General features: G+C 42.5%; 1 protein-coding gene across 1 annotated transcript; it reads left to right on the top strand.

Moving 5' to 3' along the window:
• Positions 1-8,949: 8,949 nt before the first annotated feature.
• LOC129182599 (uromodulin-like) lies at positions 8,950-23,218 on the top strand. The gene is made up of 11 exons (XM_054778960.1): positions 8,950-9,046; positions 12,928-13,011; positions 15,432-16,223; positions 16,301-16,726; positions 18,318-18,632; positions 18,723-18,931; positions 20,596-20,747; positions 21,623-21,865; positions 21,944-22,103; positions 22,869-22,948; positions 23,033-23,218. The coding sequence occupies exons 1-11, from the start codon at positions 8,950-8,952 to the stop codon at positions 23,046-23,048; spliced, it is 2,574 nt and encodes an 857-aa protein (XP_054634935.1). The 3' UTR covers positions 23,049-23,218.
• Positions 23,219-25,167: the final 1,949 nt, after the last annotated feature.

The raw sequence follows: 25,167 nt of genomic DNA on the forward strand, positions 1-25,167 counted from the left end.
AATGGGTCACACTTTACAATAAGGTACACCAAAATACAATAGTTGCTGAGGAACTAATGAACAACTAATGACGACAGTAGTTACTGAGGCATATAGGCTTATAAACTAAGGCATATAAATTTAGGGTAGTTACTGAGGAACTAATGAGTAACAAATGAGTAGTGGTTAAACTTAGGTAGGTTCGTTCCTCATTAACTACTGTAATTTTGTGTACCTTATTGTAAACTGTTACCTATAAATTGTCATGCGAATTGCAGCACACCTATCATACCCTGGGAGGAGTCACCTGGTCACACCTGCAGACAATTACCAGGGACTACTTTAGCTGTGCCTTTGTGTTAGCTCATTGCCAAATTGTTCCCTACTTCATGCCTGACTCCTGTTATTCCTTGCCTCGTGTTGTGACCTTACCCTACTTTCTGGTCCTACCCTGTTATTGTCGTGAGTACGTGTACATCTGTAGCTACTCTCAACCTGCTTGGTTTTCAGCAGCGTCTCCTTTTATTCTATTGTCTAGTTTTTTTTCCAGCTCTGTGTTAGCTGTGATTTTTTGTTAGTTTTTTCCGCCTTCCTAGTCCTGCAGTGCTTTGTGTTTTCCTCTGCTATTTCCGTGTCTAGCAGCACCCTTGGTTTTTGTAGTTTGTTCCCATGGCTAGGCCCAGTGGTTTTTGTTGTATTTTTGTATTTGCTCTGTCTAGAGTCTTTTTTTGTTAATACATTTTTTGTACACGGACTGTCTCCTCTGCATTCTGAGGGGGTGAGTGTAACGGATGCCAGCCTGTGAGGCTGTGTAAGTGTACGTTGGTAAACCTCACTCCCTCTGCCTTGAGAGCTGAACACGTGGTCGACAGTCCGGGCTTTTGGCCGTGTGGTCAGTGCTCTCGTCTCCCATTACGAAGGTCCTGCACCAATGTAACCCGCCCTGTCGCCCGGTCAGGGTTACATTGGTGTCGTGACCAGCCCTGCCTCGCACAGCCCGCACCGGGACTGTCGACCGTGTGTTCAGCGCAGCTCTCAAGGCAGAGGGAGTGAGGTTTACCAACGTACACTTGCACAGCCTCACAGGCTGGCATCTGTTACACTCACCAAAGCCGGCTCTCGGGTTACCACCACGAATCGTTCAGATTTTATATCATTCCTTCTCAAGCGGCACCGCTGGTTTTGGTTCTCACGTGGCTTAAAGTTCATAACCCGTCTGTGGATTGGGGGCGTACGAGCATAATACAATACAAAAACATCAAGACCTCACAGATCATTGTTGGGGCAGCCCTCCCCTCACTGCAAGACATTTATAAATCTAGAGTCCTACGAAGAACACACGACCTCATCAAGGACAGCACACATCCACAACACTCATTATTCACACTCCTACCGTCAGGCAGACGCTACAGGAGTTTGAAGTCCAGGACCACAAGGCTGGCAAACAGCTTTTACCCACAGGCCATCAGGCTTCTCAACGAAGCACTCACACACGCCGCACGAAACACACACACACACACTCATAGCACTTTATTTATTTATTCACTTATTTGTATTATTTATCTGTATTAATGGCCGCATGGTGTTCTAGTGGTTAGCACGTTGGCCAACACAGTAACAGCTTGGAGATCGGGAAGACCTGGGTTCGATTCTCCCCTGGGCATTTCTGTGTGGAGTTTGCATGTTCTCCCCGTGTGCGCGTGGGTTTTCTCCGGGTACTCCGGCTTCCTCCCACATTCCAAAAACATGCAGGTGAGGTTAATTGGCGACTCTAAATTATCCATAGAATGAATGTGAGTGTGAATGGTTGTTTGTCTATATGTGCCCTGCGATTGGCTGGCGACCAGTCCAGGGTGTACCCCGCCTGTCGCCCGAAGTCAGCTGGGATAGGCTCCAGCATGCCCCCGCGACCCTAATGAGGAAGAAGCGGTATAGAAAATGGATGTATGGATGGATCTGTATTAATGTCTCTTCTGTTGTTGTTGTTGTTGTTGTTGCTTAATTTATTGGTATTTATGTTTCTTATGATGGTATTTATGTTTCTTATGTTCTTATTCTTTTTCTTGTGTTTTCTTTCTTTCTTGGGAGAATGAACAGAATAAGAATTTCATTGCATAGTATAACTGCCTGTTTTACTATGCATATGACAATAAAAAAAACTCTTGAATCTTGAATAATAGGGTGGAGTAGCTACTGCCATGCTCACTGCCTACGCTGCGTGGTACCCGAGAGCCCCATACTTCCTGAGGAAGAAATTAACATGACCGGAGTACCGGATGAATACCACGTTTTTAGCAAGGATCAGGCTCAGAGCTTGCCTCCTCATAGGCCATATGACTGCACCATCAAGCTGCACCCGAATGCACCGTTACCTAGCACTAGGCTATATACTGTAATATATCTGACAGATATGAGATTTGCGATATGCTTAGCAAATTCTATTTTGTCTACTTAGATGATATTTAGATTTTTTGTGACTCTCTACAGGAGCATGTTCAACACGTCAGATGCGTCCTCCAGCGGCGCCTCGAGAATTGCCTTTATGTAAAAGCTGTGAAGTGCGAATTTCATTCCTTGTCCGTCTCGTTTCTGGGGTACATCGTGGAGAGGGGGGCGCAGAATTGCCGGGATGGCGGACTGTTGGTGCCACACAACCTCAGGTCGGAAGTGCTTCAGTGGGGTCATACTTCCATGTTGGCCTGCCACCCATGGATTCAACGAAGTCAGTCCCTGGTGGTGCAAAGATTCTGATGGCCATCATTGTCAGCCGACATCCGGGAATTTGTTGCTGCCTGCTCTGTCTGTGCCAGAAGCAAGTCCTCTCACCACCCCCCTACCGGACTTCTCCAACCATTACCCATCCCCTCTCGCCTATGGTCTCATATTGCCTTGGATTTAATTACTGGACTTCCCCCTGCTCATGGTGAAACCGTCATACTCAATGTCGATGACAGATTCTCCAAGATGGCACATTTCATTGCCTTGTCAAAGTTACCGTCTGCCTCAGAAACTGCTCAGCTTATGGTATTTGGGTATCAACATCCGCTTTTCCCTTCCCAGGAGTCTGAAGTAGCGGTGCCGGCAGTTCATCTCATCTTGGTCAGGTCTGGCGGGAGACGAGGGCTGCCCTAACCAGAACTGCGGCACATAACCGCCGACTAGCGGATCGTCACCGGATTCCTGCACCTGCCTACCAGCCGGACCAAGAAGTTTGGCTATCCTCAAGGGACCTTCCGGTAGCCAGCACCAACAGAAAACTGGCACCAATATTTGTGGGGCCATATGTCATAGACTCTTATTAATTCTTCCGCTGTCAAGCTCAAGTTGCCACCATCTCTAAAAAGTACATCCTGTATTCCACATCTCACACCTGAAGCTTGTGTCATCCAGCCCGCTGTGCCCTCTGGCTGAGGCTCCGCCCCCACCGCACATGAGCGGTGGGTGGCCTGCCAACTTACACGGTGAGAGGGGGGGTACAGTACTTGGTTGACTGGGAGGGATACGGACCTGAGGAGTGGTTGTAGATCACACGTTCCTCTATCTTGGGCCCGTCACTCATCCGAGACTTTCACACGCTTCACCTGAACAAGCCAGGTATGCCGCCAGGGGGCGCCTTATAAGAGGCGGGGATACTGTCAAGTTCTGTGGTGCAGCTCCGCTGCTGCCTGTCTGCCCTGTGTTGCAGCACACCTATCATTCCCTGGGAGGAGTCACCTGGTCACACCTGCAGACAATTACCGGGAAGTACTTTAGCTGGGCTTTTGTGTTAGCTAATTGCCAGATTGTTCCCTGCCTTATGTCTGACTCCTGCTATTCCTTGCCTCCGCGTTGTTACCTTACCCTACTTTCTGGTCCTACCCTGTTATTTTCGTGAGTACATGTACATCTGTAGCTACTCTCAACCTGCTTGGTTTTCAGCAGTGTCTCCTTTTGTTCTATTGTCTATTTTTTTTCCAGCTCTGTGTTAGCTGTGATTTTTTTGTTAGTTTTTTTTCCACCTGCCTAGTCCTGCAGTGTGTTGTCTTTTCCTCTGCTATTTATGTGTCTAGTAGCACCCTTGGTTTTTGTAGTTTGTTCCCATGGCTAGGCCCGGTGGTTTTTGTTGTACTTTTGTATTTAGTATTTTGCTCTGTTTAGAGTCTCTTTTTGTTAATACATTTTTTGTACACGGACTGTCTGCTCACTGCATTCTGGGATCCTGTACTGGCCTTGGCCACCCGTGACATAAATGTTTTGACAAACTACCAAATAAAAGATTGTTTTAATAATTTTCTGGCTATATTAAAAAAATAAATAAAATCACAACCAGATAGCAAAATTATTTACCTGTTTACTGGGCCCCTGTCAGTCATGGGCCTTTGGAATTGCTCCATGCAGACAAATGACGTCATTTTCGCACCCATGCCCCCTCGAGCGGCCATTAACATGCGGAAAATTTCCACTCCGCGACCCTCCACATTTTTCTAACTACGCGGACGGAGACACACGGAAAAAATGGCTGACGAACAGGAGATCCTCACAGCAGAAGTACAAAAAATTTCGGCTTTTGTGTAACTCGTTGTGCAGAGACCACTGGGAGAGCCAAGCCGTGTCCGACACCTGGCGTGAAATAGCGGCCACGCTGGGAAAAGAAGAAGAATGAGTAAAAAAAAAAAAAAAAAATTGGAAAAATCTGAGGGACAGATTTGTGAATGCAAAAAAGGCACAAAGTGTAGACACACAACAGTCCCCACGCAATTCCTCTTCTTCAAGAAGTAGACGCCCAAGTGTCACCATGTTGGAAGTCAGGTAAATGATGGCAAACTTCTTCCGCTCGAGTTTAGTACCGTGGTAGACGTGTGCTTTCTTTATTTTTATTTAGAGCAGAAAGTCACAAACGGTCTCTCGAGCGGATTTCCGCGGATCGTTCATGCGGAAGTACAACCCGTCCATTACTCACTCATTACAAGAATGATGCATTCAGGGACACTCCAAACATCACAAAAACGGCTTTATTAATGCACGTGTGTGTGTGTGTGTGTGTGTGTGTGTGTAAATGAACAGGAAGTTAAGAAAAACATGAAGTGGATATTCTTATCACTCACTTCGTAAGTCTTAATTGGGATGTACAATTTGCTACATTTAAGTATGCTGGAAAATACACTGAAAATAAGCACATTTACCTTAAATAACGTGATGTCTTTGAATGCAACCCCTAATTGCTCATAATAACACGGTTTAAAGTGTGATTCAAATGTTGTGCTACTAGAGACTAGTGTTAGACGGATAGATTTTGACTTGTGTGGTATCTTTCACCTTGATTGACCTATTCCGTTCATTTGGATCTGTTAATACATACAAATATGTACAATCCTGTTTTGTCATTTATCTTTCTGTTCATTAAATACAGTAACAATGGGCATATTTCAGACACAGTAGCTAATGCCAATTAATCATGATTAATTAATGTAAAAACTGTGATTAATCTGATTCAAATTTGTAATCATTTGACAGCCCTGGTTTTTATAAATTGCATACATTGCATGGAAAACGGTGTACGCAACTTTTCAGCCCTGTTTTGTGCGTGCGCAAGCTTTATAGTTAAGGCCCCCCCAGCTCATTCAGGGCATGTAAGCTATCCATCGGAACTGTTCTAAATATCCCCACGTTAGATTTACGTTACATGTAACATTCTGCTTAGTCTGTGCATGATGATGTGGCTCATGTCGTAGAGCGGCCGTCTCCCAACCTGATGGTTGCTGGTGTGATTCCCGAATTGGTGAAGAGATTTCAACACATTTCTAGGATCTTTCAGCATTCACACGCAATTTTCTACTGAAATCGCTTTGCCTGGTTTTTGTTAAAGACCTTTTACCTCCTTTCGCTCCTGCCTCTGCAGGTTAGGGGTCACACACCTCACAAGATTGTGACACTTTTGCTTAGCAGTTTGACATCATTCTTCCAATGGGGAAAATTTAGGATCAACTTTGTAGTATTACGAATAAAACACATGTTAAAAGAAGACATCAACACTACTGTACATATAGAAACTCATAGCCGATATCATGATGAGGCTATGGAGCGACCTCAATAAGTAAAAAGTATTCGTATGTAAGTAAGTCAAATCATCCATGAGTGGGACTTCTTTTGTTGCTGTGACCTCAATAGGTGGTAAATATTATTAGCACTGACAAGTCAAGGTGACATGGTAAAAAAAAAAAAAAAGCTTCTTCAACATGCACTTCAACCCTGACTGGAATAAAACTTTGTAAATATCAGACAACAAAGCAACATTTACTGGAAGTCACACAATGATTGTTGTCCGTAAAGATAAGGAATGAGGTCAACATGTTCAAGTACTTTCTATGTACAGTATCGGGTTAGTCAACCTTTCATTTTTTTCTTTTGATGAAACTTTTTTCATGTTTGCAGCCTACATGTGCATCTCAACCAGTTGGAATATCGTTGATAAGTTAATTTATTTCAGTGGGTGAATTGAAAAAGTCAAACTTTTCTATTCAGTATAATTGGACTACACACAAGACAAGGGTGGACTTACCGTTAAGCAAACACAGGCAATTGCCTATAGGGCCCCAAGATTTCCAGGGGCCCAATTTCTTCAATTTAAAGTACATATGACTGTTTTAGTTTTACGTCGCATGCTTAAAACTACCCCAAAATGCGTAATCTATCACGATGGCTTCTCATGCAATGGACTATTGCATGTTACGGCGCGTGTTCAAGATTCAAGAGAGTTTTATTGTCATGTGCATGGTAAAACAGCAGTTATACCATGCAATGAAAATCTTATTCTGTTCATTCTCCCAAGAAAAGAAAGAAAACACAAGAAAGAATAAGAACATAAGAAACATAAACACATAAACATATATACCAATAAATTAAGCAACAAAAACAGAAGAGACATTAATACAAATAAATAATACAAATAAATAAATAAAGTGCTATGAGTGTGTGCTTGTGTTGCGTGTGGCGTGTGTGAGTGCTTCGTTGAGAAGCCTGATGGCCTGTGGGTAAAAGCTGTTTGCCAGCCTTGTGGTCCTGGACTTCAAACTCTTGTAGCGTCTGCCTGACGGTAGGAGTGTGAATAATGAGTGTTGTGGATGTGTGCTGTCCTTGATGAGGTTGTGTGTTCTGCGTAGGACTCTAGATTTATAAATGTCTTGCAATGAGGGGAGGGCTGCCCCAACAATGTTCTGTGAGGTCTTGATCACCCGCTGGAGTGCCTTCCTATCTCGTGTTGTGCAGTTACCGTACCAAACAGTGATGGAGGCGGTAAGGACACTTTCGATGGTGCATCTGTAGAAGCAACTAAGGATTTTGGTGGGCATGCCAAATTTCACTGTTCTGTGAGGTCTTGATCACCCGCTGGAGTGCCTTTCTATCACGTGTTGTACAGTTACCGTACCAAACAGTGATGGAGGCGGTAAGGACACTTTCGATGGTGCATCTGTAGAAGCAACTAAGGATTTTGGTGGGCATGCCAAATTTCACTGTTCTGTGAGGTCTTGATCACCCGCTGGAGTGCCTTTCTATCACGTGTTGTACAGTTACCGTACCAAACAGTGATGGAGGCGGTAAGGACACTTTCGATGGTGCATCTGTAGAAGCAACTAAGGATTTTTGTGGGCATGCCAAATTTCCTCAGTCTTCTCAGGAAGTACAGTCTCCTTTGGGACTTCTTCATAATTTGTTGGGTGTTGTGAGACCAGGTGAGGTCCTCGCTGATGTGTGTGCCAAGGAACTTGAAGGTTTTCACCCTCTCCACCTCAGTCTCATCAATAAACAGGGGTTTATGCAGCTCCTTTTCCCTTGTTCTTGGGTCAATGATCATCTCTTTAGTCTTATCTGTATTGAGAAGGAGATTGTTATCACGACACCAAGCTATGAGGTCCGCCACCTCTCTTCTGTATGATGTTTCAACACCACCAGTGATCAGTCCGATGACTGTAGTGTCATCCGCAAATTTAATGATGCTGGTGTTGTTCTGGGAGGCCACGCAATCGTAGGTGAAGAGCGTGTAGAGGAGAGGACTCAGCACACACCCCTGTGGGGTCCCAGTGCTCACAATTCTTGAGCTGGATGTGCGATTGTGGACTCTGACTGACTGGGGCCTGCCTGTGAGAAAGTTAAACACCCAGTTACAGAGGGAGGGTGACAGGCCAAGTGTGAGGAGCTTATTTGTGAGTTTGTGGGGGCTGACTGTATTAACCCATAAGAACCCACGGTGACACGAGTGTAACAAGCACTTTGAAGGTCCCAGTCTCTTCCTTATAAAGCTTTATGTCTGATTTTAACTTGTTAAGTCCCTAAGCGACACATACTAAACATCCTGGTGTGATGACCATGTGACAGTCATGTGACTGTAGCAGGAAGTGACCTCTCCAAAATGCAGGTCTGGCCTATGTGCCAACTTCAAGGAAGCAGCTAATTTCAAAGAGCTGTTTTTTGATACTACATGTAATTTCAAACACATTTCTTAGGTTCCATTCTTTGATAACATGTCCTAAATTACTTTCAACCTGGTCTGACCATATTTGTTGAACAATGTAATATCAAAAAAGTAACAGAAATATTGCTGTAACATATATGTCACATCGGCTTTTTAGTCTTAAAATCAGAATGAAGAACCTGATGTGACCCATTTGTCACAATAACAAAAATGTTAATAATCCACCCAATTAATTTATCTGTTTCAATTATATTAACATGAAATATGTTCTGCTGGTCAATTAAAAGGGTACTGAACAATTACAAACACAAAATAATGTGAAAGTATTTGGTTTGTGTTACAAAACCATCTTTGCAAATCTGTACATCATGTTAAAACATTTTTACTATCCTATGCTGATCCTACAAAAATTTAAATATGTTATTCTTGTTATTAAATATTATATTATTCCGATTTCATTTGTAGTATGAGAAAGAACACACGCTACACTCTTTATGATGCACTGGAGGCCATTTTGGGAGATGATAGTTAGTTTGAGGGATGTGATGATTGCTCAGATGAAGACCCTGATGACCCTCTTTACAATCCCAAGTCAAAACAGACAGATTGGCGAGTCAAGTGAGTGTGGTGGTTCGGACAGTAGTGAATCAAGTACACCAGATGATGTACCACAACCAAATGAATTCAGGGCAGCAAAATACATCCGTCCTCAGAAAAAAACAAGACACTGTCCATGCCCAAAAACAAGGAACTGAAGAAGGAACTGTCGAAGGGAAAAAGTTTTCTTGGAGGGAGAAACCATTTGAAGCGCCTGAGTGTACATTCAAAGGACCACCTCCAGACAATCGTCATACTCCTCTGGAGTACTTCAGAAAGTTCGTAACACCAGAAATGCGATGTTACTAAAGGATCAAACAAATTTGTACAGTGTACAAAAATCTCTACATCACAACAATGTTAACAACAGTGTAAAAGACCTGGAAATACTGATTGGCCTCTACCTGTGCATGGGTCTTTGCCAACCGACAGCAAATCGTGCATACTGGGAAAATGACACAAGGTGTCCCATGGTAGCTGACGTCATGTCAAGTAATTGTTTTCAGAACCTGCAGGAAACTCTGCATTTCATTGACAACACTGATGTCAATGAAATGGCAAGCTACAGATTCCAGGTAGAGGTTGGCACTAGCCTCATTCTTTGGCAGGCACAAGGAGGCCGCCCATCACTCAATGCCACATTTCTACCACCACCGCTGCCCAAGAGGGTTCGTGCTGGAGATCCAGATGATGTTCTCACTGACCAAGTCGCACATTGGGCTGTGAAATGTGACAAACATGGCTGCTGCAAACTCTGCAAAGTCAATGCAACCACCACTCTCTGTGGGAAATGTGATGTGCGTCTTTGCTTCACTGAGGAACGAAACTGTTTCAAGTCTTACCATCTGACTTAGGCTAAATGGCTGGAGAGACTTACCAGACATAACAACTGAGAAAATGTTTTGGGCAAGGTGCTGATGATACAACAGTTTCATTTCTCTTCAGCGTTTACGTTTTTTTGCACAATTTATGTTTGTAGGTCTGCAGCTATGGTAGCTTATTGCAAATGTCCCCAAATAAGCAGTGTTATTTATTTTTGATGCATTTGGCATATTTTGTGATGCAAAGCAAAACTGATGAAGAAGTTTGTTAAACCTTGCCATTGAAGTCACAGTTTTTACATATGTTATGGAAATACAAATAAAAAGGCAGTTTGGTGGCCCCAAGCAGTAAAACTAGTGATGGGAAAATGAAGCTTCATGAAGCACTTGTGATATTTTTGAAAAATTCCACAGCATCTTTAAACCAAGAGTGCCATATAGAGTAGTCAAAAAATAACACAAGTGCTTATGAAGCTTCATTTGTCCATCCATCACTTGTAAAAAACGTCAGGTTTACTTATTTTCAAAGAAGGAATATGTTTAACACTAACGCCCAATGTAACAAATATGTAACAACACAGATCTTTGGGAATAAAAAGTGTTATTTTGAAAAAAACTTTAGAAATGTGTTCTATGTTGTCCACTTGGTCTGTGGTATAGCCCGGATAATTTTCCTTTAAGGATAAATGGATCTGGGTTCTTATGGGTTAAAAGCAGAGCTATAGTCTATAAATAGCATTGTGACATATGTGTCCTGGCCCTGTAGGTGAGAAAGGGCTGTGTGGATGGCAGTGTTGACTGCATCATCCGTGGACCGGTTCTGGCGATATGCAAACTGTAGAGGGTCCACAGTGGCCGGGATGCTCTTTTTGATATGGGTCATGACTATTCTTTCAAAGCACTTCATTACAATAGGAGTGAGTGCTATAGGGCGATAGTCATTCAAGCAGGTCACGTTGCTCTTCTTGGGTACGGCACTATGGTGGTGGACTTAAAGCAGGTCGGTACAGATGCTTGTGCAAGCGACAAGTTAAATGTCAGCAAGCACATCAGCTAGCTCTGATGAGCAGATTGTGTGCAGATTGATTCCGGAAAACGGGAGCAAAACGAACCCGTTGGCGCTGTTTGGAAAAAAATGAAGGGGGGTTACCCCAGTGGAGTGGAGAAGAGGAATCGAAACTACCGTAAGTGTCAACTTTTCACACAATCGCAACAAACGAAAAAACGACGACAGCCAGTGTCAGAAGCGGCAAATGCGGTGACGGTTTATTAACTGTTGTTTAATGTTCTTATGAATTACAGTACAAGTGTTGAGATGATTGACTTGTTACATAATATAATACTTACCGTAAATTCCGGTGTATAAACTGCTACTTCTTTCTTAACTTTGAATCCTGCGGCTAATTTATGGCTAATCTCATGACATTTTCTTTACTTCAGAACTACTACTAATTGTTTAAATACTGTGCCGCTCACGAGTCAGTGAGGAAGCGGTAGCTCTTTCTTTGGCAGGAGCCAATGCACGAGCTATCAGTGCACTCACAACGAGCTTGTCGACCCATTGGAAATCACAGGAGGTTAGTATGTATACCAGTATAGCAACAGAACAGTCAGATTCACGGTGCCATCTTTCAAAGAACACTTTACTAACACTAAATTCATCACACAGCAACTTGACACTCAAAGGTTTATGTACAAATATACAACCATATTCCAATATGATCTTAAATTTGAATGTTTTGCCATGAGGCATTGTGTCTGAGCAGCACATTCATTGGGGTGCTGCAGTGACATCAGCCTCCCTCTGGGCTTTGGGCTCCGGGTCCTCTGGTTCTCTCTGGTGGACAGAAGCAGCATTGCAGCGCCATCCACCATTTTCGATGCTTTCTATGGTCCTTTGAAACCGTGAGTCAGACTGTTATATTGAGTAATGCAATTTCCAATGGGTTGACAAGCTTGTTGTGAATTTTTTCATAGCTCATGATTGGCTCTTGTCAAATAAAGATTTGTGCATGGTACAATGTGCAATTTTTTGACGTGAACATGTGCGGCTTATACACCAGAGATTACGGAATTTAAGGAGGATTTTATCGAGCTCAGGAAACTGGAGAATGTTCTCATATTCACACTTGCTAGTAGACGATAAACATTCATATCAAATCCTTTTTGTGGGGGTATATAAACATGGCAATGTAACTGGCAACTTAAGCTGACAGATAACTGGAACAGATTTCAAAATTTCTGGAAAAAAAGTGTCCTAAATTACACACTCACCTTTTGTAAAAATGTAAATAAAAATAAATACAATTGGCAGTGCAGTACAAGGATGTGGAGGGCCCCAATGACTAGGTTTGCCTTGGGCCCCCAAATGACTTAATACGCCCGTTCACAGAGTGAAATATTACAAGAATGTATTTTTTCATTTCTTTATCAGTTTGAGGATTATAGTTTAATACATGGAAATGAAGTACATCTATAATTAAAATGTATAAATTAAGTACAACAATTGATGAAATGGATCAAATGAACTATGTGGTCCTCATTCCATGTTGGAATGCTTGGAATCGGTTGAGAAACGTGCGAATGGTGGACGTTTGGAAAAAATGGCCCATTCATTGTCAATGGGACAAATGTTGTGGAATTTTCAGATTTTTGGAAAGTATGAATTTTTTTTGTAAATATCTGAAACACCTGCCAAATATTCCCGAATGAGCTGAACGATTGGATGATCGAATGGTTTGAATCGGTTGAAAAATGAAGGGTCAACAACACTGCGACATCGAAGCCACTGTAGAATGGGGTCAAGTTGATGTATCAGGTGGTGTTTCATCCTAAGGAGGATTGATTGAAATACTACAAAAGGTGTTTTGTGTTTCCACTTGTGTTGCAGTGTTATTTGTTGAGTGTGTTTGACAACGTTTTGTTTTGTATGTTCAAGCCCGGCCTATAAATACCCCCTCACTCTCTCTTCACTCGAAACATTCTCACCAATTTCTGGAACCCTTCCTGGTCAAGGTAACACCAACGGTTCTTGCAAATCTTTCAGTATGTTTGTGTGATCATGCCTCTGTCTTGCATCAGGACGCTGCGTGTGCTACGTGATGGAGATTTCCGGAGGCGTATTATTGCTCCTCATCATGCCGCTCATCACGGGAACAATTTCAGGTATTGTGTTTGTATCAGTACATCCTTTTAGGCTGGTGCAATTTAACAATATACACTGTAACATCAAAAATATCAGGAGTACGGTAATCCCTCGTTTATCGACGGTCCGTGAAGGCACCATAGTGGTGTAACTTTCTCCCACGCCACACAGAGACTACTATAGTGTAGTTTTCTCGTTCTTTTTTCACCTCATATTTGGTCCCAAATGCTGTTACTATAAGGTAGGGTTTGAAGACGTTGGATGTTCGGCACAGTGTCACTGTAATTCATGCAAGCGCGTTGCCTGTTAGCACACACATCAAAAAGCGACATTATAATCTTCTCTGAAAAACAAACCCCAGGCTTGTACTGATGGATCTGTATTAATTTAACAATTTTTATGCTTAAAAATGCTTAATTGAGGGCAAAAATATGTACAATTTGCTTACATATGCATATCTTTTGACTAATAATAGGCTTATTCAACTACGAAACAGCATGATTTATTAATTAAAAAACCATGATAGAGTGAAGTTGCGAAATTCGAACTGCACTGTGGTGAGGGACGTCTGTAATGGAATCTTGGTTAGCATCATTAATTCATTCTAGAATGTCCGACTCGAACCGATACATACTCTCACCCAATAAATTTTTCCCATAAGAGATCATGTAAATCCAATTAATCCGTTGATAAAAAAAATGTATATAGTTTTACCATTATAGTTGTACACGCAGAATTTCAAAAACGGACAATCGATTGGCTGACTGAAAAGCACATGATCGGCATAGGCCGATAATGCCTTTCAATGCTGATCACAAAATCAGATCACTTGTACTGTAGTGTCCCAGTCTAATGTCCTGAGTAGGCGTCCCCCTGCTTCTTTCTTTCACACTGCACAGGCCTCCGGCCGCAAAACCACAACAAACATGTCTCCCGTGTGGAACTCACAGTATCTGCCATTTATGAGAGTGGTGTTGTTTGCATCCTGCAACACATGCCACTAAAAATACCCCACCGGGGTAGGACGTTAAATAGCTTTAATTTAATACGGCATTTGAAGAACGAACTCTTGATGGAGTATGGTGAAAAAGTCATAGCAAATTGGAGCCATTTTTCTGAGAGACATCTTATTAACTTATTCAGACCCAGCCATTTTTCAAAAGACAATCCCTTCAATACCGGCCATTTTAAACGATATTGACTGATCTTCCAAGGCACACAGAATATTGTGTTCTAGGTCTATATAAACATGGAACCTACCAAAAGAAACAGACTCCCATCTTTCATCAGGAAAAAAAAAAGTTTCTAACTTTTTCCGTTCTTTAGTAATCAGCAGTAGAACATTGGTAAGTTTCAGGAAAATATCAGTGCTCAACTAAATAAGGGAGAAAAACAGCTTTTTGTGAAAAGATACATTTCAAGCATAACTTTCACTTTGACACATTTTTTTTTTGCTTTTGTGACAGCTCAAATATCTAAACACCTACACCAACATAAAGAACACAAAAAAGGGGTTGTTTTACATCAAAATAACAATTTATTTATAACTATAACACCACAACTATAACTCTTTACAATTTTTACATTTGGAACTGAGCCATGTGTGTGCATGTGTCAAAATTTCTTTACAATGTGTCATTCTTTTTCGTGTGGTATGCAACAGCTGCCTTTATGCAAGGGCCTTCTCTTCCTGTCACGTGAGTTTCTCCTTCCTCTCATGATCCCTACTGAGCTCTTGCTCAAATGCACTTATGCCACCTAGTGGCCGTTTTTGCACCATTAAATTGCTCTCAAGCCTAATCCAATGAGGAGTTGCATCAGCACCTCCTTGATCCTCTTGCGCAAAAAAAAAAAAAAGTATAAATACGAGACCGGGCGTTTGGGTTTATAAAAGCGTCTAACTATTTCTTTGGGATTGAATCAACATTGCTGAATTTAACAATTTCCTCATGTAGTTAATACTTAACACCAGGAGATGGCGCACATCTGCAACTTCAATCTCTGAGCAGGGTTAGTGTTAGGGTTAGGTTAGTATTAGGGCTAACACTAACTCTAGTTTGCTCTTTGGATTGTAAATATGTGTAAGTGAGATTGGGTAAGGGTTAGCCCTGGTTTCGGGTTAGGGTTAGCCCTGGTTTAGGGTTAGCCCTGGTATAGGGTTAGGGTTAGCCCCTGGTCGTCTCCCGACGTGAAGATTGTGGGTTTGAGCCTCCGTGCTCGAAGTGTACTTGGGCAAGAAACTGAAGCCTCAGTTGCTCCTGATGCTGAGTCATCAGTAGGTAAATGTGCTAGCAGTGTCAAAGCGCTTTGAGTGCCTTGGAGGTGGAAAAGCGCGATATAAGTGAAAAACCATTTACCATTACTTTTGCATACTTGCACAGGAACCATACGAATGAAAACTACAAGTTGGATGCAATGAACTATGTTGTATTTTTTTTAGGCACAGATGTTTCCAGCTGTGACTCGTGCCATGATGAAGCAACATGCCAGGAGTCACAGGAAAGAGTCGACTCCTTCAGCAGATTCTCATGTGTCTGCAAAGATGGCTTTGTGGGTGATGGTGTCGCCTGTTACGATCCCTTAACCTGCAGCGACGGTTCATGTTGTAGCCAAGGTTATCAGTGGGCACCTGACAGTGGCTGTGTGGACTTTGACGAATGCTCCCTCTCCGACCCACCTTGCACGGCGCCTTGGCTTTGCCAGAACACACCCGGCTCCTTTGAATGCCTGACACCTGCTTCGCTCTCCAGATCCGCCATTTCTTCGCCATCAGTCCAGTTCCGTTGTGGAGACACGATGTGCCCAGCAGGCATGGACTGCGTTGGGAATAACGGGACCAGCTGTGGCGACCCTTGTGAGAGCTACACCGTCCTGGATGACGAGTGGCGGTCCACAGAATTTAGATACAATAACAGCAACCAGGCGAATTGTGACCGAAACATTGAGTGGCTGGGTTGGTATCGTCTGTTCCTGGGGGACAACAGTGCACGTATTCCTGAGAGATGTATAGACGAAAACAGGTGTGGAACCCATGCACCTTTGTGGATAACAGAACCTCATCCCACACAGTCAGGGCAAATTGTAACTCGCACTGTGTGTAACGCCTGGCTGAGCCAATGCTGCCATTTTGATTCACACAACATCCATGTCAAGCTGTGCTCCAGAGCCGATTCCAGCTACTATGTCTACAAACTGGTCAAGCCGTCCACATGCCGTCTGGCCTATTGTGCAGGTATGTTCAAATTGTCATTGTCTGCTGGTTTATGAACCGAAAACCATCTTTTTTAACACAACTTTTTGTGTGCTCAGAGGCTAATGGAACAGGTTCTTTTACGACACCGGAACCTGACTCAACAACAACGCCTGAAGAGACTCACACACCAACAACCTCTCACTCAACAACACCCCCCTCAATAAAAGAGGGCGAGGTCCGTCTGGCAAATGGAGGAAATAGCTACTGCTCTGGAAGAGTGGAAATATTTCTCCGAGGACAGTGGGGAACAGTGTGTGACGATATCTGGAACCTGAACCATGCTCAGGTGGTGTGCAGACAGTTGGGCTGTGGCAGGGGCCTGGCGGCCCCACAGAGGGCCCACTTTGGACCGGGCAGAGGGCCCATTTGGTTGGACAATGTCCGATGCACAGGCAGAGAATCGAAGCTCAGTGAGTGCACGCACCAAGGGATTGGATCACACAACTGTAATCACAACGAGGATGCTGGCGTGGTTTGTGAAGGTAAGAACAAAGAAGTTAAAGATACTGGCATCTTTAGTCTGATCATGCCCCCTGCACCTTTTCAAAAGGCAGTTTTGGTCCCCTGTATTTTTTGCCATCAAAAATAATTTTATTCTATAATCAACTGGCACGCTCAAGCACGAGGACCAAGCGGAAAACGGTTGCTCAAGCTGAAGCCTGTTCCCCTTTAGCTCATCAATTGGCTATGCCGTTTCATCCCAACATGTGATTGGTCAGTCACAATTTGTCCAAGGTCAAGTTGACCCGTCCACTGCTGGGTGGCGGTGGTCCAAACATTTGAAACGATTTCATTTCATACCACTCTGTGATAATCCATTCATTTAAAGGAAAAGTGCACTCTTTGGAATTTTGCCCGTCAATCTTATGTAAAACATGAACACACATTTCTTTCCCTTTTCTGTGCGTTCTAAAGAGAGAAAACAAGTTAGCATGAGTGAGCTAACAATGCATGTAATGGGACACACCAATTTCAACTATAAAGTTCTCTAAAAAAGCTCCAACAAGGCTTCATGGTTTTCTATCCATGCTGTCAGCATGTAGTAACAGGTACATTCATGACAATATGTCATACTTACTTACTTATTTTGCCTTGTTTTGATCATTTTAAACATTACCAGAACTTCTTTCCTAGCCGTGTTGATTTCACATAGCAATATAGAAAGGCCTACACCTAGCGTTAACTTTTCCAAACTCAAATGAAAAGACAACAGCAGCTCAAATATGTATGCCTTTTTTGTAGTGGTTCGGCGTTGTGAGCGCGACGCTGACGTGCTGCAGGCGAGTCTGTGGTGAAGCTAGTCGCTAGCCGGCTAGTAGCTAGCCGGTGTGTTCAAGTGTCAATTCTCTAGAAACGTAGTTCGATTGGCGTAACAATGTTAATAATAACAACAACAATGTCGCTGTAACTTAGTTAATATGGATGTCACATTATTCACAATGGAGCGTTGTTGGAGCCTTTTTCAGAAGGCTTTGTAAGCGGAATAAGTGTGTCCCATTACATGCATTCTTAGCCTCGTCTTTTTATCTGTTTTTATATTTTTAGAACGCACAGAAAAGAAAAAGACATATGTGTTCATGTCTCACATAAGGCAAAATTCCCCTTAAAAAATGCACTTTTCCTTTAAGCTTCTGAGTTTAACTACAGTGGAAATAATTCAGAATTTCCACTCATTTTTAGTGTTGAAAAAAATTTTTTGGCCCTTTCAGCTCCTCAGATTTTTTGTTGTTGTTTAAAATGGTTTCTTACCCCAAATACGTGAAAAAGACATTTCTGATGTCAAAATATAAAATATAACATTATTAGATGTTATTAATATGATTAGCAAAGACTGGCATTCACAAACACAAACTGCCTCAGCTTTTGTTTTCAACCTTTCCTGGTTGTTGTGTGTGTGTGTGTGTGTGTGTGTGTGTGTGTGTGTGTGTGTGTGTTTACCCGTTATGGTGTAAGAATGTTAGTTACCTCCTGATAGGAACAGCCATGCATGCCATGGCAAGACTTGAAACTAAAATAAGTTTGTTCTGGAATAAGTCGGCTTCCATGGCTTATCGTGATGTTTTCTTGTTTTAGCTGCTTCGCCTTTGAGGCTGAGCAACTCTAACGACCGCTGCTCTGGAAGAGTGGAGGTCTACCATAATGGACAGTGGGGGACCGTGTGTGACGACATATGGGACCTCACCAACGCCAACGTGGTGTGCGGACAGTTGGACTGCGGCGTGGCTCGCTTAGCACTGCACAGCGCAGCTTTTGGACAAGGCAGTGGGCCCATCTGGTTGGACGATGTCCGCTGTTACGGGAATGAAACCTCCCTCACAAGCTGCAGACATCTTGGATTTGGGAGACACAACTGCGTTCACAGCGAGGATGCTAGCGTTATTTGTGAAGGTGGGAGTTTCATGTACATATTTTAATAATATTTTGGCGAACTACACAAAAAAAAAGGAAATTAATGCCCGCGTAATATTTTTTCTTTAGCGTCGGAACCTTCACTCCATCCATCTCATCTGATTTGTGGCTCGGACAAAATCCAAGTGGGCCTGGATTCACTTTTTATAACACGCGTTGGTTACAACCCGCTCACTGGCAACCTGGCAGTCCGCAACTGTTCCTGGGCCAGGGTGCAAGGTGGCGTCGTGTGGTACGAAGCTGACGCTCAGGCAGGTGCCTGTGGAAACACGCTGAAGGTAAAAAGAACCTGAGCTTTTTGACATACGCGTGCATATACAGGATACAGTCATCCCTCGCACTTTGGTTCGAATTTGGCAGCTTCACTCGATCATGTTTTTTCTAAAATGTATTCATTGATAAATCATGCTGTTTTGTGGATGAATACGGCCTAATATTAGTCGAAACATATGCACATTTAAGCAAATCTTATGTGTTTTTGGGTAAATTCAGCATTTTCATGCATAAAAATGACAAAATGAAGTAAACTACAAATATAAAGCACAAAAGACCGCCATTGTTGGCGACTATGTTGGTGAAATGTAGTATTCTACACTGGTCACTAGGTGGCAGTAATGTTGGGTGAGACACACAAGCACCAGACTTTTATTGCAGGTTTACATTATTTCACAACAATCCCGAAGAAATAATAATAATAAAAATCAAAACACGGGCTACTTTTGCGGCCGTTACCCAGGCAAAGCTTAAATTCAACCGTAGGGAAGACATTTATAGGCACACACATGAACATGAGTATTATGTATGTCTTCATTGGCTTATTTACTCTTATTTTGTCAACTAGTAATAGGAGTGGAAAGGTGACTATAGGAGTGTTATTTTATGCGTAGAGGGCTCTAATAATGTTAAAAAACATGTTTAGAAGGTCATAAATTGGTAATATCTGTACAACTATACAAATATTTCGTAGTTGACGGGTAGTTGGCAGAGTTCCAGGCTTTATTTTAAGATGTGTAGCGAAGCCCGCTTCCCCCCCCTCCAAAGCTGTCCTCCAGCAGTGTCCTGGGTGTATACACGGGGCCGGCCCATCTAGCTCGAGGCGTTTTTGGCTTTTGTTCCTGATGTCATGAAAACCAGGAGCTTCAAAACAGACCGTTTGAGTGCCTCTTGTGGAGCAAACATCTGAGGGAGATGACAGATTTTTCTCACGTTTTAAACTCATATTGAGACATGTTTGTAGAATTGTCAGCTACACCTTTTGAGTGTTAAGTTGCTGCGTGATGAATTCAGTGTTGGTAAAGTGTTCTTAGCAAGATGACACAGTGAGTCAGACTGGGGTCATGTTCTTATAAATAATATAAATAATGACCTCCTGCGATTTTTCAGTGGGTTGACAAGCTCGTGAGTGCACTGATAGCTTGTGATTGGCTCCTGCCAAAGAAAGCGCCACTGACTCGTGAGCAGCACGGTATTTAAACAATTAGTAGTAGTTCTGAAGTAAAGGAGAGAATAGAATGTCACGAGAATAGAATTTAGCCATAAAATAGCCGCAGGGTTCAAAGTTTAAGAAAACAGTAGTGGCTTATACACCGGAATTTACGGTAGTTGTTATTTATTCCTTTATCCTACACTCGGAGTAGTGGTTGCCTTGTGTATGTTTTGTGGTGTGTTAAGTTGCTGTGTGATGGTATTGCTTATATGACTCGGTGAGTCAGACTGTTATGTTGAGTAATGACCTCCTGTTTGTTGGGCTAGGGTTAGGTTAGTTATTTGGTTGAAACATTTTATATCATTAAAAAGTCAATTTGCATAAAAGGGGACCTTTAATGTCCAAGGCAAACAAACAATATAATCAAACGTACATGATAAATTCTATGTCTTGTTAATAAAAGGCTGTATTTGAATGAAATGTAAATGTTTAATCTGATGACTATTTGTTTTTCAGACCAACAGCACACATGCCGTCTACTCCAACAGTTTATTTCTTTATCCAACAAGCAACGCTTCCTTCTCTGTCCCTGCGAGTCTTCCTTTCTCATGCGTCTATCCCCTAAACGCAGACAGCAGACTGAACGTGGCCGTCAGACCAGTCCTGGTGTGAGTACTACCTTCATAAGTACCTACAATAGTGCTGTAAAGTCACTGATATGGAATGATGCGGGTGTTACTGTGAACATCTCGAGTTGTTAAAAACTAGGTAGAGTATTCTACACCGGTCGCTAGGTGTCAGTAATCTTACTGTAATGTTCGGTGAGACACACAAGCACCAGACTTGATCGCCGGGAAAAACAGGCTTTTATTGCAAGTTTGAATTATCTCACATCAGGCACAATAATCCAGAAAACGGGCCACTGTTGCGGCCGTAACCCGCGCGGAGGTAAAACTCATCTCTGAACTCCAACCTCACTCCCTGTCCACCTGGCCACTCAACTGCCCTAGCACCGCAACACATTTACAGCAACACACACGAGCACATGTCTTATGTCATATTTTCTCTTATTAGATAGATATGTTATTAATCTCCTATATATTATTGTAATACGAATGTAAAGGTGACTACAGGGGTGTTATTTCATATCTAGAGGGCTCTAATGATGTTAATAACTGTATTTAGAAGGTGGGAAACACGTTTTCTATCCTCTAACTAGGAAAATATTTGATTTATGAAGAAGGAATTTTACTTTGTGGAAATTCACTTATCACAGTCGGGTCTGGAACCAATTAATATAAGTGATAAAAAAAGATTACTGTAGTTTGTTAGGCACACTGTTTGGCCGTGCGATAACCAAGACAGTTTACAAAAACCAAGACATGTTTTTGGCAATAGTTTTTGCTGAAACCTGGGGGCGTACAAAAACCAAGGGACCCCTGTATTTCGATGTTTCTTTTTTTCATATGGTTTGTCTCCCTGAATTCATACCATGATCATAAAATCTGTGAAGAGCTTCAGATTATGTGTCTTTTACTGACAGGACGGAAGGCGGCGTCGTTGGCTCAGGTGCCAAAGCCAGAGCCGCCATGGTCCTGTTCCGGAACTCCAACTATACAGATCCTTATCCAGCAGGTGCGGTGGTCCTTGCAGTGGGCTCCCCATTATATGTGGGGGTCTCTGTGGACAAGAGAGATCCCAGCCTGGCACTTGTCCTGGAGGACTGCTTCGCCTCTCACTCCTCAAACCCTGACAATCCTGAGCGATACTCCTTCATCCACAACAAGTATGTGTGTGCTCAGGTGGGGTGAATACGGAGACCAGATGCATGCAGAATGCTGATGATAACCATTGTCTGCTTTAGATGTCCCACTGACCGCCAACAAGTGTCTGTGGTTGAGAGCGGCTCATCCCTGCGGGCTCGTTTCTCCGCCCTGTTCTTCCTTCTTCAGGGAGAATACCGAGATGTTTACCTCCACTGCAGCCTCAGCCTGTGTGACCGCAGGAGGTACTCTTGCATTCCGGTGAGTCGCATACTGTGTTCTGTTAGATCAGGGGTGGGAAAACTGCAGCCCATGGCCCACGTCAGGCCCGCCAGGCTTTTCCATATTCCTTTGTTAAACCTTTAACATGGAAAATGTATCCGGCAACATGACTGGCTGTGCTATTGTGGCACGCTTGAGTCGCCAAAATAGTCAGATTCAATCTGTAGCTTGTACAAAAAAGCCATACCAACAACACAACACGTCAACAAACATACGACACAAAGTAACCTACCTACTGCACCATGTGGGCATACAAATATGCCTACACAATACCCATGCCAAAAAACCCCCACCCATATATTTCTGCCGCACGGCATGCTTGGTAGCTTGCCGTACATTTTGCGGTGTTTGTTGCATTTTCGCTTGCTTGCAAAATATGTTGAGGGGTCGTCAGAGAACTAAAGAAGATGGAGTTAACATATCCAATGTTTTATTGTTCGTAGTACATATTGACTGCCCAGCATGCCTTGCGGGCATTTGGCAATAACAGTTTTAAGTTTTGTGTTATGTTTAGCGCTTAGTCGTTGATTTATGATATGCGTTAACTTGCTGTGGGTGTGTTGTGTTTTTGTTCCGTTGCACTGTGAGCAAGTATAAAGATGGCCCCTCTGCCAAATTTTTTAAGTCAATGTGGCCCGCCAGTCAAACAGTTCACCCACCCGCCCCCCTGTTTTAGATGAATAACTATTTTATATTGGTGAAGCACTTACTTGTAATTTGATCCTGTTGTTTCTTACCATGTAGTCCTGCACGAGGAGAGCACAACGCGCCATCTCAAAGTTTACTCCAATCAAACCACTAACCGTTGGGCCAATCATCTGGAAGTATGTATCTTACCAACGTGTAGGGCTGTATTTAAATGTATGGAAATAACAACCATGTTTCCCATCTGTCTTTTTTACTTTCAGGGGAAAATTCATCTGAGTGACACTCACGGCATTGTTTTTATTTTTATTTTTTTTTTCTATTTTTGACTTAACTCAAAAAGTGAAAATGTTAAGAAAGTGTGAATGAATGAATAAAATCACATGGTGGATTATCAGAAAATCATTTTTTGTAGGTGACAATGTCCGACCTTTATAATGATCTGAGAATCATAATGAAAATAAAGAAGCAGATTGTTTTTCATATTTTTGTGGTCTTCATTTCAATTTCTCATCTTCAAGTTTTTATTATTAAAGGGAGGAAAAAAAAAACTCCAAACCTACATGGACCATGTGAGAATGTGATTGTCCCCCCATTAAAACACAACATAACTGGTTTATCACACCTGAGCTCAATTTCTCTAACCACACCCAGGCCTGATGACCACCACACCTGTTCATCAAGAAATCACTTAAATAGGACCTGCCTGACAAAGTGAAGTCGATGAAAAGGTTATAAAGCCAGTTCTAAAGCTTTTGGACTCCAGCGAACCACACAATGACACACAAACGACCAAAACTGTGATCTGACCAGACAAAAGTTTCACTTTTTGGAAGGTGTGTGTGTCCCATTTCATCTGGCATAAAAGTAATGCCGCATTTCAAAAACAGATCATCATACCAACAGTAAAATATGGTGGTGGTGGTGGTGTGATGGTCTGGAGCCGTTTTGCTGCTTCAGGACTTGGAAAACTTAAACGTAATAAATGGAAGCATGAATTCTGCTGAAGGAGAATGTCCAGCCATCTGTTGGTGACCTCAAGCTGAAAGCAACTTGCAGGACAATGATCCCCTCATGGCACCCTGGGCAACTGCCCATTTGGCCCATAGCTAGAACCGCCACTGGGTCCACCCGTACGCTCGAACCACCAAATGAGAGTCATGTGTGCTAGGCATCAAGCCAAAAGTCTAAGCTGTCAACTTCATGACCAGCGCAACTCTTAAGGCATCAGGGAGTGATGTTTACCAGCGTACTTTCACACAGCTGCACCGGCTGGTACCATGACAATACAGTATATTGCTGAGATGCGAGTGACGTCACATCCAGTTGCACTCATCACCCGCTTAAACACTTTGGGGTCAAACAAGCATGTAAAGATCACATGAAGTGAAAGCGAAAATGCCGCATACATGCGTGTGTTCTGGAAATTTTGGAAAAAGTTATTACTAAGAGTCCATCATAAAGGGAAAAAAGTTCAAGAATCAACCAAAAAACGCAGAGAAAGGCGGCTGCTGAACGTGTGTCTCTCGTTGAGTGGAGCCGAGTCTGAACACACTCGAAAACCAAAGTTAAACTATTGCTAGAACTCAAAAATGCTCATGAAAATGTGAAATGCTGAAAGAATGGCCTCACAACAGAAAATGCTTGATTCATCATTTCCTCATGCCGCTTCATGTAAATACGGCAACTGCAAGTGCCCAATTATTCTGTAAATAGCTTAAACAAACCGCTTGTCTCTTGTCACTACATGATCCGTACCGGTAAACGCAATCGTTTCTGCACATGCGCAACACCTACATCACTTCCTTCCTTTGCAAATTTGTATGACTTTTTATGACATTTATTATGTTTAAACGTATGAACATAGGTGGTCATTCGTTCATAGTGATTCTTATTAAAAGACTTTGCTGGCATGTAGATGTTTCTATCGTCTTTCTTCACCAAGCGTCAGCCTGCATAAAAACTTATGCATTGCACGTAGCGCATGCGCAGATGTAAGTGTCGTATCTGGTATTGTATAACACATAATAAAACACATTAAGTACAGTGATATTACATAAAATGCAGTGAGATTTGAATGTCATTAACCATAAGCAGAGTGCAATGTTTTATTGATCGAAGGCAGGGGTCGGGAAGAGCCATATATATTTGCATTTGCTGACTTTTTTAAGTAAAATGTTTCAGAAATGACAGTGTCAAAAATAACGTTCAAAGTATAAAACATAATGCATTTTAATCCAGCTATTCATTTTCTACCGCAATGCAGATGCCAACTGTCCTTCCGATATTTTCCAGTTCAGACGCCAAAGCATGGCTCACCAGGGCTGACACAACAAAAATCAAAAAATACAAAAGTCCAAAGCAAAGTAGAAGTAGATAATGGCATAAACTCACCATT

The sequence above is a fragment of the Dunckerocampus dactyliophorus genome, chromosome 6 (assembly GCF_027744805.1).
Source record: "Dunckerocampus dactyliophorus isolate RoL2022-P2 chromosome 6, RoL_Ddac_1.1, whole genome shotgun sequence".
Taxonomy (NCBI): Eukaryota; Metazoa; Chordata; class Actinopteri; order Syngnathiformes; family Syngnathidae; genus Dunckerocampus; species Dunckerocampus dactyliophorus.

What these genes read in the sequence shown, in the direction of transcription:
- LOC129182599 (XM_054778960.1), top strand. Translation starts at nt 8,950, where the DNA reads ATGATAGTTAGTTTGAGGGATGTGATGATTGCTCAGATGAAGACCCTG. An exon ending in CATCACGGGAACAATTTCAG is followed by an intron (nt 13,012 to 15,431) that starts GTATTGTGTTTG and finishes TATTTTTTTTAG; the next exon opens with GCACAGATGTTTCCAGCTGT. An exon ending in TGCTGGCGTGGTTTGTGAAG is followed by an intron (nt 16,727 to 18,317) that starts GTAAGAACAAAG and finishes TTCTTGTTTTAG; the next exon opens with CTGCTTCGCCTTTGAGGCTG.